This window comes from Arachis ipaensis, chromosome B3 (assembly GCF_059453495.1).
Source record: "Arachis ipaensis isolate K30076 ecotype BB chromosome B3, ASM5945349v1, whole genome shotgun sequence".
NCBI classification, from domain to species: domain Eukaryota; kingdom Viridiplantae; phylum Streptophyta; class Magnoliopsida; order Fabales; family Fabaceae; genus Arachis; species Arachis ipaensis.
The window spans coordinates 69,677,733-69,693,467 of NC_142438.1; the positions used below are offsets into that span (position 1 = coordinate 69,677,733).

A 15,735-nucleotide genomic window follows, 5' to 3' on the forward strand; every position below is an offset into this window, starting at 1 on the left:
GGATTGTATGTATCATCATACACTTCATTTGGTCCTTGGTTGTGCATATACTGTACTTGTTCTTGTTGTTGTTCTTCTTGAGTTTCTTCATTTTGCCCCCATGTGGATGATGGTTGGCTTGTGTTAACTGCTGCAACTTGGAGGCTATCAATCCTCTTGGCCATTTGCTCAAATTATTGTTGAATTTGCTGCTGCATCATCTTGTTTTGAGCCAAGATTGAGTCCACTCCTTCTAGCTCCATTACTCCTCTCCTTTGTGATGGTTGGCGATTTCTTTGATGAGCAAAGAAATATTGATTGTTGGCCACCATGTCAATAAGATTTTGAGCTTCTTCTGCTGTTTTCATCAGTTACAATGATCCTCCAGCTGAGTGGTCAAGTGATTCTTGAGCCTTTAGAGTGAGTCCTTCATAGAAGTTCTGTAGCTTGTCCCACTCAGTGAAAATTTCTGGTGGACATTTCCTCAGCAGAGCCTTGTATCTCTCCCATGCTTCATACAGATTTTCAGCATCCAATTGTGTGAATGTTTGCACCTCGGTCTTCAGCCTGATGACTTTTTGAGGTGGATAAAATTTGGCTAGAAATTTAGTCACCAAGTCATCCCAGCTAGTGATGCTTCCTTGAGGAAAAGTTTCAAGCCATTGTGCGGCCTTGTCCCTTAATGAGAACGGGAATAGCAGAAGCTTGTAAGTTTCAGGATTCATGCCATTGGACTTGACAGTGTCACAAATCCTTAAGAAGGTAGATAGATGTTGATTTGGATCCTCCAATGGTCCTCCCCCAAACGAGCAGTTGTTTTGGACCAATGTAATGAGTTGTGGCTTCAATTCAAAGTTATTTGCATTGACATTAGGGGTGAGAATGCTGCTTCCACAATGTCTAGCATTTGCAAAGGTATAGGAGGCCAATACTCTCCTCTGCTGTGGGTTATTGTTAACCCCTCCTCCTGGATTAGATGGATCTCCTTCCATCTCGTGATATTCTTCCTCAGAATCTTCCTCTCCAACAATATTTTTCCTCTTTCAGCTCTTCTCAACCTTCTAAGAGTTCTCTGGTCAGTTTCAGATAAAACAGGAATGGATCTCCCTATACCTGACATACAAACAAAACAAAAGAAACACCACCAGTAACTCTTCAGTCTATTGCTAGAACGAAGTTTAGTTTAAGCAAAATTTCAAACAGTTAGCGTGTTAATCAAAGATTAGAGAAATAGAAAATAAAAATGCTAGATCTAGATCACCACCTCACTTAATCATTGTCAATCTAATCAATCCCCGGCAACGGCGCCAAAAACTTGATGTGCGGAAAACGATCCGACACAAAACTCACCGGCAAGTGCACCGGGTCGCATCAAGTAATAATAACTCACGGGAGTGAGGTCGATCCCACAGGGATTGAAGGATTGAGCAATTTTAGTTTAGTGGTTGATTTAGTCAAGCGAATCAAGACTTGGTTGAGAGATTTGTGATTTGCAGAATTTAAATTGCATGGAAAATAAAGGGAATGGGTAGTTTGCATGAAATTAAAGAGAACTGAAATTTAAAGTGCTAAATCTTAAAGGGCAAGAAATTAAATGACAGAAACTTAGAACGCAAGAAATGTAAATTGCAGAATCTTAAAGTGCAAGAAATGTAAATGGCTTGAATTGTAAAGGGAATTGGGAATTGGATTTGCAGAAATTAAACAAGGAAGAGTAAAATTCAACACACAGAAGAGTAGAAGATGCCTTGGGTTGAATCGGATCTAAAACAGAAATATAAAAGAGCTTGAAAAGCAGTAAACAGAGAAATTGAGAATGGGAATCCAGATCTCAGGACTCAAGAGACTAGATAACCAAGTCTAGATCTCAATGCCTTCCTAGATCCAACAAGAGCAATTGCAAAGGAAATGTAAATTGCAGAGAAAGTAGAAGAAGAAGCAATTAACAGAAACTGAAATTCAATTGTGCAGTAAGTAAACAGAGAGATCTCAGGATGAGATTGAAACAGAATTCCTTCAATTCTCCAACCCAAGATCAAAGCAAATGTAATTGAAATTGAAAGCAAGAAAACTAAGAGGAAGGGAATTCAATTCTCCTTCCCTGAGACTTAGAAACTCAAAATCACTCAACACCCAAAATCTCTCCGAAAACTCCCTACGAAAACTAAAGGAAAGCTCTCTCAAAAACTTAAATCCTAAGCTATTTATACACTTTCTTCAAATGGTCTTCAAGCTTTGAATTGGGCCTTTGCTCTTGATGGAATTGGGTTGATAGAGGCCTTGGTTGATTGCTCTTGGAGTTGGAGAGAGAACCGAAGTGAACCGGGTTGGGAATTATAAAAGCTTGAGTAAAAGTTTGAGTAAAAGTTTGAGGCAAACTTTTACTCAAACTTTTTACACCAGTTGCCCCATTCTTGCTGCTACCAACGTTTGAGCTAAAGTTTGGGGTCAAACTTTTGCTCAAACGTTGGCCCCCTTATGCACACTCATGGCGCCAACATTTGCCAAAAAGTTTGAGGCAAACGTTGGCGCAAACTTTTTGTCTCCAAGGTGTGTTGCTGATGGCGCCAACGTTTGCCAAAAAGTTTGAGGCAAACGTTGGCGCAAGCTTTTTTCCCCAAAGTTTGAGCTAAAGTTTGAGGCAAACTTTTGCTCAAGCTTTTTGTTCCCTGGGGTGTTTTCACTTATTCCGAAAGTTTGAGCTAAAGTTTGAGGCAAACTTTTGCTCAAACTTTTTGTTCTCTCTTGCTCCTAGCCATTCCTTCTTGCTTCAACCTTTCTCCAAGCTTTCTTCACCTATCATTAATCAACCAAACACATCAAAGCTATGCTCAAAATCATGAGATTGTCATTCTTTCATAATATGTGGCAATTATAGCATAAATCCTCATGAAATTGCATTAATTTATCTATGGTTGATTAAATCAAAGGAAACATGAAAATCTACCCAATTGGCTTGCTTGTGGCTCAAGAAAGTGCATAATTCAATTGAAAACAAAAGAAAAAGGCTAGTGAAACTAGGCTAAGATGACTTGTCATCACCAACCTCCCGTTGAGTTGTTGTACTTATTTTACGCAGGTTGGGCTTTTCATATTGAGTATGGCCTGGCATTTATCTGGATTTGCTTCAATTCCTCTCTGTGTGAGCATGAAGCCTAAGAATTTTCCCGCTTCTACCGCAAAGGTGCATTTTGCTGGATTGAGTTGCATATTATGCTTCCTGATGGTGTTGAACACCTGGGCTAGGTCGGTCAATAGTGTCTGTTCACTTTTTGTTTTAATTAGCATGTCGTCCACATAAACTTCCATGATTTTCCCGATGTGATCCGAGAAGACTTTATTCATCAATCTTTGATAAGTGGCTCCTGCGTTCTTAAGGCCGAAAGGCATTACGATGTAGCAGTAGTTCGCCTTTGGCGTTAAAAACGAGGTCTTTTCCTGGTCCGGTAGGTACATGGGGATTTGGTTGTATCCTGAATACGCATCCATAAACGAGAGATATTTATATCCAGAGGAAGCATCTACCAGGGCGTCAATACTCGGGAGTGGGTATGGGTCTTTTGAGCAAGCTTTGTTAAGATTTGTGTAATCGGTGCACATTCGCCACTTCCCATTTGATTTTTTCACCAAAACGACGTTGGCTAGCCATAGTGGGTATTTGACTTCTCTTATAAATCCAGCTTCCAGCAGTGCCTGCACTTGCTCTTCCACAGCTTGGGATCGCTCTGGCCCGAGTTTTCTTCGTTTCTGCTGGACCGGTCGAGATCCTGGATAAACTGCTAACTTGTGACACATTAGTTTAGGGTCTATGCCTGGCATGTCTGTGGCTTTCCATGCAAAAAGGTTGGCATTATCTCGCAAAAATTGTATTAGCAGTTCTTTTAAATCTCCTTTGAGGATTGTGCCGATATTAGTTATTTTTTCCGAGGTGTCCCCGATCTGAATTTTTTCTATCTCGCCCTCTGGTTGGGGGCGAAACTATTCTCGTCGTTGAACTCCGCCCAGCTCTATTGTGTGGAACTCTTCTCCTTTGCCCCTGAGGTTGAGGCTCTCGTTGTAACAGCGACGCGCCATCCTCTGGTCTACTTTATCGTGGCTATCCCTTTTGGAGTTGGGAATTTCATGCATAGGTGTGGGATCGAGACTATTGCACCGAGTTGGTTGAGCGTGGTCCGGCCTATGAGAGCGTTGTAGGCTGAGCTTATGTCGACTACAATGTAGTCTATTTTGAGGGTCCTGGATTGGTCTCCCTTTCCAAAGGTTGTATGCAGTGGTATGTATCCTAGTGGTCGAATCGGAGTGTCTCCTAGCCCGAACAAACTGTTTGGATATGCTTTAAGTTCTTTTTCTTCTAAGCCGAGTTTATCAAAGGCTGTTTTGAATAAGATGTCGGCAGAACTCCTTTGATCTATTAGCGTCCGATGTAGGTTGGCGTTTGCCAATATGATAGTGATAACCATTGGATCGTCGTGTCCTGTAATGATGCCAGTTGCGTCCTCTTTAGTGAATGTTATTGCCGGGATGTTGTTTGCTCCCTCCTCTCCTTCGACATGGTATACCTCTTTGAGGTATCTTTTACGAGAGGATTTGAAGATCCCTCCTGCTGCAAAGCCGCCATGTATCATGTGGACATGTCTTTCTGGCGTCCGAGGTGATCGTTCCGCTCGTTCCGTGTCTTCATCCCTTCGTCTCTTTCTTTGCTCGTCATCTCGTGTGGCCAGAAATCGGTCTAGTTTTCCTTCCCTTACCAATTTTTCTATGATATTTTTCAAGTCGAAGCATTCGTTGGTGGAGTGTCCCCGGACATGATGATATTCACAATACTCCTTTCGGTTTCCTCCTCCCTTTTTGCCTTTGAGCGGCCGTGCTGGGGGAATTTTTTCTGTATGGCAGACCTCTTTATATATTTCGACCAGGGATGCTCTAAGAGGAGTATAGTTATGGTACTTCTTAATTTTCTCCCCTTGTCTGTCGTCTTTTCTTTTGGATTCTTTGTCTCTGTCACGGTGGGAAGCTCCCGACTTCGAGGACTCTCCTAACCGAGCGTTTTCTTCCATATTGATGTATTTTTCTGCTCGCTCCTGTACTTCGTCGAGGGTGGCCGGGTACTTTTTTGATATAGATTGGCTGAAAGGTCCCTCTCGTAGGCCGTTGATGAGTCCCATGATTGCGGCCTCCGTGGGTAAACTTTGTATGTCCATGCATGTTTTGTTGAATCTTTCCATGTAGTTTCGAAGGCTCTCCCAATCTCCTTGTTTGATTCCTAATAAACTGGGGGCATGTTTAGCTTTATCCTTTTGAATGGAAAATCTGGCTAGGAATTTTTTGGCTAAGTCGTCGAAGCTTGAGATGGATTTTGGGGGTAAGTTGTCGAACCACCGAATAGCTATCTTTGTGAGAGTTGTTGGGAAGGCTTTACAGCGAACAGCATCTGGGGCGTCAGTGAGGTACATTCTGCTTCTGAAGTTACTAAGATGGTGGTTGGGATCCGTGGTGCCGTCGTACAGGGTCATATCCGGGAGTTTGAAGTCTTTTGGAATTTTGGTTTTCATGATTTCCCTAGTGAAGGGGTCTTGCTCTTTGTGTGAATTTTATTCGAGATTAGCGCGAGGGGCTTTTGATTTGAGATCGGCTTCCAATTGCTGCAGTTTTTCTTCCAACTCCCGACGTCGCCGCATCTCTCTTTGTAGATCTCTTCCGATTTCTCGTTGTTGCTGGGTTTCTTTTTCCAGTTGTTTTAGGCGATTTAAGAGTGCTTCTATGGCTCCTGAATTTGGCAAATCTTTGTCTTTGCTGGTCTCCGGAGTGTCTTGTAGCGTGACATCCGCATTTTTGTGCGGTGTTCGATCCTCCAGACCTGAATCGTGGTCGTTGTCATGGTTGTCCGCCATGGTGATGGGATGACTTCCAGGTTCTCCGGCAATGGCGCCAATGTTCCGAGGGTTACTTGAAACTGTAGGTCGATCTCGGACGAGATCTTCTGTACTGGTCAGAGATGACGTGTCCGGCTGGCTGGTGGCGGCCGGAGCTGTTGTGTCCGACTTGTTGGACTGGCTGCACTTCTGATCCTTTGCCACCGGAGGGTAGGGGGTACCTACAAGAGACTCCGATGCTTAAGTTAGCATGGGTATTAAACAGGTTTTATGTAGAATCAGAGTATGAGTTATACCTGGGTGCTCCAGTGTATTTATAGTATTGAGATGTGACCTTCGTTGGGTAAGATAAGTTAGTTATCTTATCTTATCTTTATCTTTAGAGTTGAGGTCAGCGTATCTTTATTGGAACCGCCCTTATCTCTATAGGCTTAGGCCGCCTTAGGATTTGGGTCGTGTTCCTCTATTTGGGCCTTTTACTGGGCTCTCTTGTTGATTTGGCCGAGCTCTTTGAGACGAGGTCGGATAGTCTGTCCTGAAGAGGTTGGTCGCTTTATCTCGAATCATCCCAGGTCGGATAGCTCGACCTAGGGTTGAACACCACCCATACCCCATAATCATTACTGTGTTAAATAAGACGCGGTTAGCTTATGCAGATAAAAATTTGAAAGAGGAAAACACAAATACAGATATTCCTTATGAGCCATTAGCTTGTTCTCCTATTTCTAGCATATCCACAAATGCAAAATCAAGTATCCTTGGCCTGAACGAAGTGTCGTATTTATAGAACGAGTCATACTTGAGCATATCTTCCAGATATTTTGCCTATTTATATAGGAAAAAAATTAAATAAAGGACGATATTTGAAACCTAAAAAAATGTCATAAAACTGAAAATGGGGAAAGTTAATTTACCAGCTTTACTATACTCGATCTCTTTTGCTCTTTATCTGTAGCAACCGGCAGGGAGTCTAGTAGAATTGTTTGATGATTGCACAAATCAAAAACAACCAGATACCAATGTGTGTTGTTCTCGTTGACAGGTAAAAAAATCTAGTACCAACTTTTACGTATTAGAATATTACTAGATACAATTTTTTTTAAAAAAAAATAAAAGGTATAGATCAGTTCATAAAGATAAATGCCATTAAATAATAAAAAAAAATTAAAAATACAATAAATCATATACCTTTTTTATACCTTCATCAACTTTTCCCATAAATTCTTTTTGATAATATTTCAACATAACTTCAATTTTGGTATCACATTGCAGTATGAATTGCTGAATTTAATAGTTAGGGGCTAAGTCAGTGAAACCAATTAAGTAATAAGATAAAATAAATAAAAACGGTAACAAGCCTGAAAAAGACATTGCGTACTGAAAACACAGCTGGCAAATACCAGTGTGTTTGACATCCTATTTCTTTCTCCTGCATGGTTAGCATAGTAGCCACCAAATCCAACACCTATGTGGTAAATAATAAATTTATTAGGAATTGAAAGTATGCTAGGGATAGCAGTTTAATTATGCACTTACATCCCCATGCACCCACTCCTTGGGAATTAATGACTTGAAATTGTCACGAGTTCCGCTAAATTTGTTTGTTGTCTCCAATACCTCATCACTACAAATATGAATCACATTAATATTGAACTATTTTTTAAATTTTTAATAGATAGATAATGAGATATTTAACCTCCTTTTATTTGGTGTGAACATATAGGTTGCCATTTTAATATCTAAGTCATCCAAATCTATGTATGCAGGAGGTTTAAATAAAATCGGGATCCACTGCAAAATAAAAAAATTGGTGAGATCACTAAGTTATGTAACCGTAGATGCTTGATGCGAATGCTTGTGATATGAGAACTTACAGATGGCCATTCAATTCTCCATTTATTGTGCTCAATTTTTTTCTGGTTTAGGGTAGGCATGCTAATAGAATATCCACTTGGTGTACTCTTTTTTAAGAGTGCATTTTGCTCCTCGGTTAAAGATTTATGTGAGGTCCTTGGTGGAGTTTTTTTATTTTTTGAAAAGTTGTCTTTAATGGAGGCAGCATTCACACCAACCTTATTTTTAGACAAATGTAAATTCCTGACAATTCTTCTCTTGGCCGTAGATATCTTCTTATCGTGTACACTTATCTGTTTTGATGCCTTTTTATTTGTACCAGAGTTAGACTGATGATTTTGTGGAGACTTTAGCCGTTTAAGAATTTCATCTGTATCTCTTGGATTAGTAGATTGAAAAGGATATAAGAGACTAGGAGGCTGAAAATTTGTGACAGTTGGACCTACAATAAATGATGGTGGGAATATGTTGTATAGTGATGAATGCATAATTGTCGGATATTGGTTAGAATATACTGCAGCAGTATAAAACCGTGGTACATAGAATAGAAAAATTGGGGTATGTGAGGTATATGGTTCAAGTACGGATAACGCAAAGTTGTGAAAACGGTTCGAACCGACTGGTTGAACCAGTCAAATCGTGAACCGAGGGGAAAAGCGGTTCGGACCAAGATTTTGAAAACCGGTTCAAACTGGTCAGTTGAACTGTGAACCGGTATAAATAACGAATCGGTCATATATCAAAACCGAAAGATTCAGAAACCATCATTGGACCATCGAACCGGTCGAGAACCGGTCGGTCGAACCGAACCAGGACCCGACCGATTTTCTAAAATTTGCTCAAAACGGTGCCGTTGGTTAGAGGAACCCTAACTAGTAAACAAAACGTGCAGCACCTTCTTGGCCTCTCCTCTCTCACAGTCTCACTCAGCCACTCTCCTCCTTCCTCTCATCGAGCTCCTCCTCACTCCCTCACTTCCCTCTCTTTGGCCTCTGAATGAACACACTGAAGAATGCAGAGAAGATAGAAGAGAACTCGAACGCAGCTTGGAGGAAGCACCGAAGTATCCATCTCTCGTCGCCATTCCTCAACGTCCAGCAACTGCCGCTACTACAGCTTCGGCGCAACGTCGCCCTTGTTCGCCGCGCATCCGCCTCCTTTTTGGCTAAGCTTCTGCGTCTGTTTTTTGGCCAACCCTTGTTCTGCCCTTTTTTGCCAACCCTTGTTTGAGCTGCATAGCCCTCTGTTCAGTCCTCTACGCCACGTGTTCGAGCCTCTGTTCAGCCTCTGTTCCGCGGCCTTTCAGCCACCGTTCCGCCATTGTCTGCCTCCATTCAGCCATCTCCGTCGCGATTTTTTTTTCCTAGGGTGATTTTTTTCCTTCTTCTTGTTCTTTCTTGTATTAATTATTCAGTTATTGTTTATTTATTGTTGTTTTCATGGTTAGTATGTTTTCTAGTTCTTATTTTGTTGTTAGTTTGCTGTAGTTTAAAATGTTAATTGTTCTTGTTATTTTGATTTTCAGTTTTAATTGATCTTATTAACTTGTTAATTTGATAAATTATTGTTTTGGTGTTGTTCTCTACCTTTTTATTGTTATATTGTGTTTTGATATGGTTGATTTAATAAATTATTCATTGAGTGAAAGATGAAAACTTGCCATGGTAAAATTACTCCTGCCATGTTAAAACTGCTCCTATTGGTTTAGTATGGCTCAATCCATGCTTCCAAAGAGATTCTACCACCATGCTTGGACCTTGTCTCTAAGGTTGGTCCTGTGATGATTAAGGATGTAAATCTTGTAACCCACTTTAGGAATTAACTTTTTAGTTTCTTTTTGAAATTGGGTATGGAAATTTTGTTTGTTGATCCTAGTAATTTTGTTTGTTGATGTGTGAATATATTCTTTCATATTCCTCACTAAGTCGTAGTGATCTGTATGCCTTTGATCCCATAGCCTTTGTATTGTTGCATATTGGTAGATAGAAGGTATCAAATTTTGTGACATATCTATTATGTTGCTGATTTAGAAAATTGGTCGCTTTATTATATTCCCTAGAAACAGTACAACTATACAACTACTAAACCTATAAACCAGCCAACATATTTAAGGATATCCTTCAGTGGTGCCATTGTGAGAATGGTTGAATTCTTATCTTCATCTCCAAAATCTTGTTCGGATTCATATTGTTCATCCATCATATTTTGGTCACATACTAACTCTTCTTGTTGGTTAATGTCATCATCCTTATAGTATTGCTCATCCATCTCATTGTCCGTAAATATACCTGACTCCTTCAAAATTTACCCATAAAAAAAATTGTTAGTACACTTTCTATAACACTAAAATCATTTTTACTTATCATTTAAAAAAAATCACTTGAGTTAAACATATTAAAAAAATAAAAAACTAAAATTGTTCTTTATCTGTGTTCAGAAATCCTCTCGTTCATGCCTCTGAAGGTTTCAGTATTCTTCATCTTCTTCTCTCCTCTTCCTATCCTCTCTCTATCTCTCTCTGATCGATCTCTCTCATCTATCTCACTATGCGTCGCACGCAAGATCTCTCCCTCTCTCCTCTCTTGTCTCACAATCGAGGTCATCATCGCCTTCCTCCTGGTTCCAAAGAGCTTGCCTTCCTCCTGGTTCCGTCTTCCTCGCTGTCTTCTTTGCCGTCTTCCTCATTCTTCATCAGCTTCTTCCTTTCGGTAATTCCCTCTTATGATTTCTGTGATTTGAATTATTATAGCATTGGTGTAATTTTTGTAATTAGGGTAATTTGGTTTGATGTATGTGATTTGATATTAGTTGTTGTTAATTTTGACGAATTGTTTAATTCTTAATGGATGCAGCGCTTTGAGATAGTTAATGGTGTCATTGAAGTTGAAGGAATAGCAGAGGAGAAAACTGCAGGTGCTGAAGAGGATGAAGGTACTAATTACAAGATCACACCTTTTCTTTAAATAACATTTCAATTCATTCACTGATAAAATTTTGATTTGGTTTTGTAGAAAAAGGAGTACTTGCTTTTTGGCTCAATGCAATAAAAAACAATGAAGTGTTAGCTGAAGAGGTTAGTTGGTTCTATCAATAGTAACTCCCCCCTTTTTTAAATGTGTATTTTATGTCTTGCAAGTTAGTTACATGTGCAGTTTTCTGCTGTTCTCCTATTCTTATGTTTAACAAAATAAAAAATTTGCAAACTGCATTCTTTTACCTCGACTGAACAAGAGAAAAATTTTGCTTAGCAAATGCAGCCAAATAGTGGGAATTCTTGCAAGGGTGTTTTAATAGTAATCTAGTTTAAATTGCTTTTGTAATTCTAATTGTTTAATAAGAGTAATTAACTGTTGGAATCTCTGTATAAGATCTTGGTTAGCAGCTTGAATCCCAAATAAACTACAACAGCAGATAGATACATCAATCTATGGATCAGAAACTACAGTAACTCATAACATTAAGATGGAATTGAAACCTACAAATTATAAGATGGAAGATTACATTTACCTGAAAGAACTATTTTAGAGTGTTGTCAGCTTCACAGGGAAAAACACCTTTTAGTAGCTTCCATATTAGATAAAAGATCTTTAATGTCTGCCTCTATTCTCCTTTTCATGTTGAAATACTCCAGATGTGCTCGTTCTAATGCTTGAAGTTCTTCGAGTTTCTGCCTATGCATTTCCTCTGTCTCACCCAGTCGCAGCTTTGCAATTCGCTGAGTATACTCTTCATCAATTTTTCCACTCTTTGCAAGGGCAATACGTTTCAACCCTTCAGCTTTTCTTCTTGCATCATCAACACGTGATTGAAATATTTTAGCCTCTACTTGTTTGATTTTAACTACACTCTCCAACTCATGAAAATAGAAGTCTTTTGGGACAATACTCATTTGCAGCTCAGGTGCCAGAGTCCTTTTATCATCTGGATCAAAGCTGGTAAGGATGTTTGCTAGCCTTTCTAACACAGGTTTCTTCTCCGAATAAGTAGATTTCAGCCAAAAAGCTTCCTGGCTTGGCCCAACTACCCCTTTGATTTCCTTACTTAGTTCTTTCCCAGATAAGTTTGTAGCCATTGCTAATTTGGAAGAATCCCCATCTGAAATATGGACAACATGTAGGGTAAAAAGATGCAAACTCAATTTAGCTTAAAAGCACTAGGAATTTAAACATGAAAAAATAAAATCAAACTTAGGAAATAGCACAATCTGAGATCTGAAATAGTATGCTTTATAGGCAATTAGGCATGATACAAATACAAAAAATTGCAGTATTTGATATCTATCATTTGCTAACATAACTACATAAGTGCAAATGCTTTCAATATTGATGCTTTGATTTGAAGATTTCTACTTTGCTTCAGCATTATTGCTCTTTGCCTACTTGAAGATTGTTGATCTCCTTGCTTTATTTATATATAAATAATATATTTTGATTAGTTTTCTCCCCAGTTTATTGATTTTGATCCCCTTGTCTATTTTGATTTTGCATCTGGAATCAGGAATAAATATTTAAACTATTAGTCTCTAAAATTTGAACTATTTTAAACTATTAACTAATTTTGCAATAGGGTAATGGTCCAAGAGATTGAGATTTTAAAGATTGAAGTGAAGCCAAGATGGAGAAAAGGAACAAAGATAAAATTTGAGGGTAAGGGTGATGAGAAACCTGGATACTTCCCTGCTGGTATAGTGTTCATAATTGAAGAAAAGAAACACAATTTGTTTATAAGAGAAGGCAATAATGGCTTGGAAATATGTATTGAGATTCCTCTAGTAGATGCACTCACAAGGTGCTCTTTTCCAATTCCTATATTAGGAGGGGAGAAGTTGAATTTGTCATTTGAGAATACTGTTGTATACCCTGGATATATGAAGGTTATTAATGGTCAAGGCATGCCAACCCTTAAAAACGATGGGAAAAGAGGTAACCTCCATGTCAAGTTTCTAGTTGACTTCCCCAAAGAATTGAATAATGAACAATGGCAAGAAGCTTTTAGAATCTTAGAAAATTGTTGTTAATGATGATCATAGTTATACATTTGTATATTTTGTATGCAGATATGAATGCACTTGCTATCAGTTAAAGACACAAATTTTCTGTTAATGATAGATATACAATTCATGACTCAATGTTGGCATTGGATTATTTCTCCATAAGAAATAGCTGATAATTACATATATTTGTGTATATAGTACCTATAACCAGTTAACCACTATTTTATGAATATCTTACTTGACTATTTTATGAATATCTTACTTGACTTCGCTGTAAATTTCATTTTATTCTGCATTCAGCTCCTAAAATAAAAAGTTGGTAAAATAAATAAAAAATCTAATCATTCTTGAATGAAAATGATAATTAATTTTTATTTTATTATTTTAAAAATTTTTCTTATATTAGAGAATCTTTTTCCTCCTACTTTATAAGTTCTTTATCTTTCTTGGGGGAACTATTCCATCCGCCTATAGCTTATTAGCTTTGAGGAAGACAGAACAGACATCAAACCTTCAATATTTATGAAAGAAAAAAAAGCTATAAACAATATACATATACATTATATACACATTCTTTTTCGTTAGTTTTATTTTCATTTGGACCAAGGAGAGAGAAAGTTCAGTCCCTTATATGATATGTGATGCATGAGCATCTTTCCTATCTTTTTCTAGTGAATTTGCATTTAAATTGTTGAGTTTAATCAAGAATTAATTATCTTTTAGCCAATATGGATGCTACTTTGAGTCTTGTGTAATTCTGTTTATTTTAGGTAGCATTCAGCTGGACTTGATGGAGTTTCTGCATAAGAAGAGATGAAGGCGAATGATGCTGTCAATCCTGACCTCTCTGCACTCAAACCTAAATAACTCGAGTTACAGAGGTCCAATAAACGTGATTCTAGTGGCGTTGGAAAGCTAACTTCCAGAGCTTTCCAACAATATATAATAGTCCATACTTCTTCTCCGAACTCGCTGCTAAGGCTGTAGGCGCAAGACACAACAATAATACGCGAAATTGGTCCTGCCCACTTCAAGTTAGGCGCACTAAAACCCAAGTTAGGCGTGGATCCTAGTGAAGCCAAGTGGTCCCCATCCATCAATTGAAGATTTGCTGATTGCTATGATTAATTCTAATTTAAATTCAAATTTTAAAAATAGAAAAAGATATCATGCTAGTTTTAAAGATAGATTTTAAATTAATTAGGATTAGATATAAATAGGGGGATACCACCTCAACATTATTCCATTTAGAGACTTCCAATTCTATACAAATTTACATTCCATATTCCAGAGTTTTTCTCTCTGAACCATGAGCAACTAAACCTCCATTGTTAAGGTTAAGAGCTCTGTCTATTTGTATAGATTGATTTTATTGCTTTTCCTATTTTAATTCATGTATGGATTTATAATTTAAGAATTGTTTTCGCTCTTTATCTTATGAATTTGGGTGGAACGGAAGTATGACCCTCTTTCTATTTGAGTTCTTGTATAACTTGGAAAAGCTCTTTACTTGAACAACAGCTTGAAAACATATTCTCCTAAATTTTAATTATCTGGATTCAACGGGATACGTGACATATAATCCTTTTATTTTTGGATAATTAGAGTTTTTGTGGTATATAAATTGGAATTTGATCATGTAGCTTCTAATTGGAATTAAATGACCAAGGAATTGACAGTTAATGAATTTTAGAGGAGACTAGAAAGGTCTAAGAAATTAGGGTCTAGTCACATATAGTTTGCCATAAATTAAATCCTACATAATTAAAATAGTTAGTAAGAAAAGTAAATCCGGAAAAATAGATAACTTTGAAGCCTTAACTGCCTTCTCAATATTTTATTCCCAACTTATTTATCTGCCTATCTTTAATATTCTAAATTTACTGTTAATGCTTTTAAACTTCAAAACACTATTTTCTGTTTGTCTAACTAAGCCTATCAAATACTATTATTGCTTAATCCATCAATTCTCGTGGGATCGACCCTTACTCACGTAAGGTATCACTTGGTACGACCCGGTGCACTTACCGGTTAATTTGTGGGTTAGAAATACCGCATCAAGTTTTTGGCGCCGTTGCCGGAGATTGATTGTGATTAACAACTATTCGTTGTTTGATTGCTTAGATTAGATAATTTTTCTTTTAATTGATTTTTTTTTAGTATTATTAATTTTTTTAATTTTATTTTCCATTATTTTCCCTTTAACGTCCCTTCCTTTTTTTTCGTTTGTTAACCCCCTGTCCCGTTTTTTTTAAGTAGTTTTATTTTAATATTATTAATTTCTATTTTCATTTTTTCTATGTTTTTTTTTCTCTTGCTTTTCGTTTGTTTTCCTATTCCACCGTTTGATTTCACTTTCTTTTATTAATTTTTTATTCTTTTCAAAAACTGTACGTCGTTTCTTTTTTTTTCCTTTTTTTTTACTTTCGTTTATTTTCGTTTTGTTTTTGTTCATTATTAATTTATTTTATTTTTTTATATTTTATTAGTTTTATTTTATTTCTGTCTTTAATTTCAAAAGAAAAATTAAATAAGTAAAAAAAATTTAAATAAACAAATAGTACTAATATTTTTCTTAATTTCTGAAATTAAGTTTGGTGTTTCCTAATTAGTTTTATTTTAATTTTTCTTATTTTAATTTTTAGAATTCTGTTATTTTTTCTTTACTTTTCTGTTTGCCACATGACACGTTTAATTCTGTTTGGTATTGTATGCTAAGGAAAAATAATGGAGAGAGATAATATGAGTTACTACTCACACCCGAGTAGTGATTCATATTATTGTGGATGGGGAAACTACCCAAATTTTGGTTGGCAAAGTCAAAACCAAAGAAACTTCAGTGCTCCATATTTCAACTATCAAGAGCCACCACCTCCCTATTCATATCAAGAACCACCATCTCCATATACATACTAAGAACCATCATTTTTCTACCCATATCAAGAGCCACCATCTACCTATTCTTACCAAGAACCATCCTCTTTTTACTCTTATCAAGAATCATCACCTCCTTCTTATTCTTATCAAGAACCATCA

The 15,735-nt window shown here is 37.4% G+C and overlaps 1 protein-coding gene across 1 annotated transcript; it reads left to right on the top strand.

Moving 5' to 3' along the window:
• Positions 1-11,208: 11,208 nt before the first annotated feature.
• Positions 11,209-12,723, top strand: LOC148571024 (uncharacterized). The gene is made up of 4 exons (XM_088507189.1): positions 11,209-11,461; positions 11,573-11,641; positions 12,273-12,393; positions 12,469-12,723. Exons 1-4 carry the CDS (start codon positions 11,352-11,354, stop codon positions 12,721-12,723), a joined length of 555 nt encoding a protein of 184 aa, XP_088363315.1. The 5' UTR covers positions 11,209-11,351.
• Positions 12,724-15,735: the final 3,012 nt, after the last annotated feature.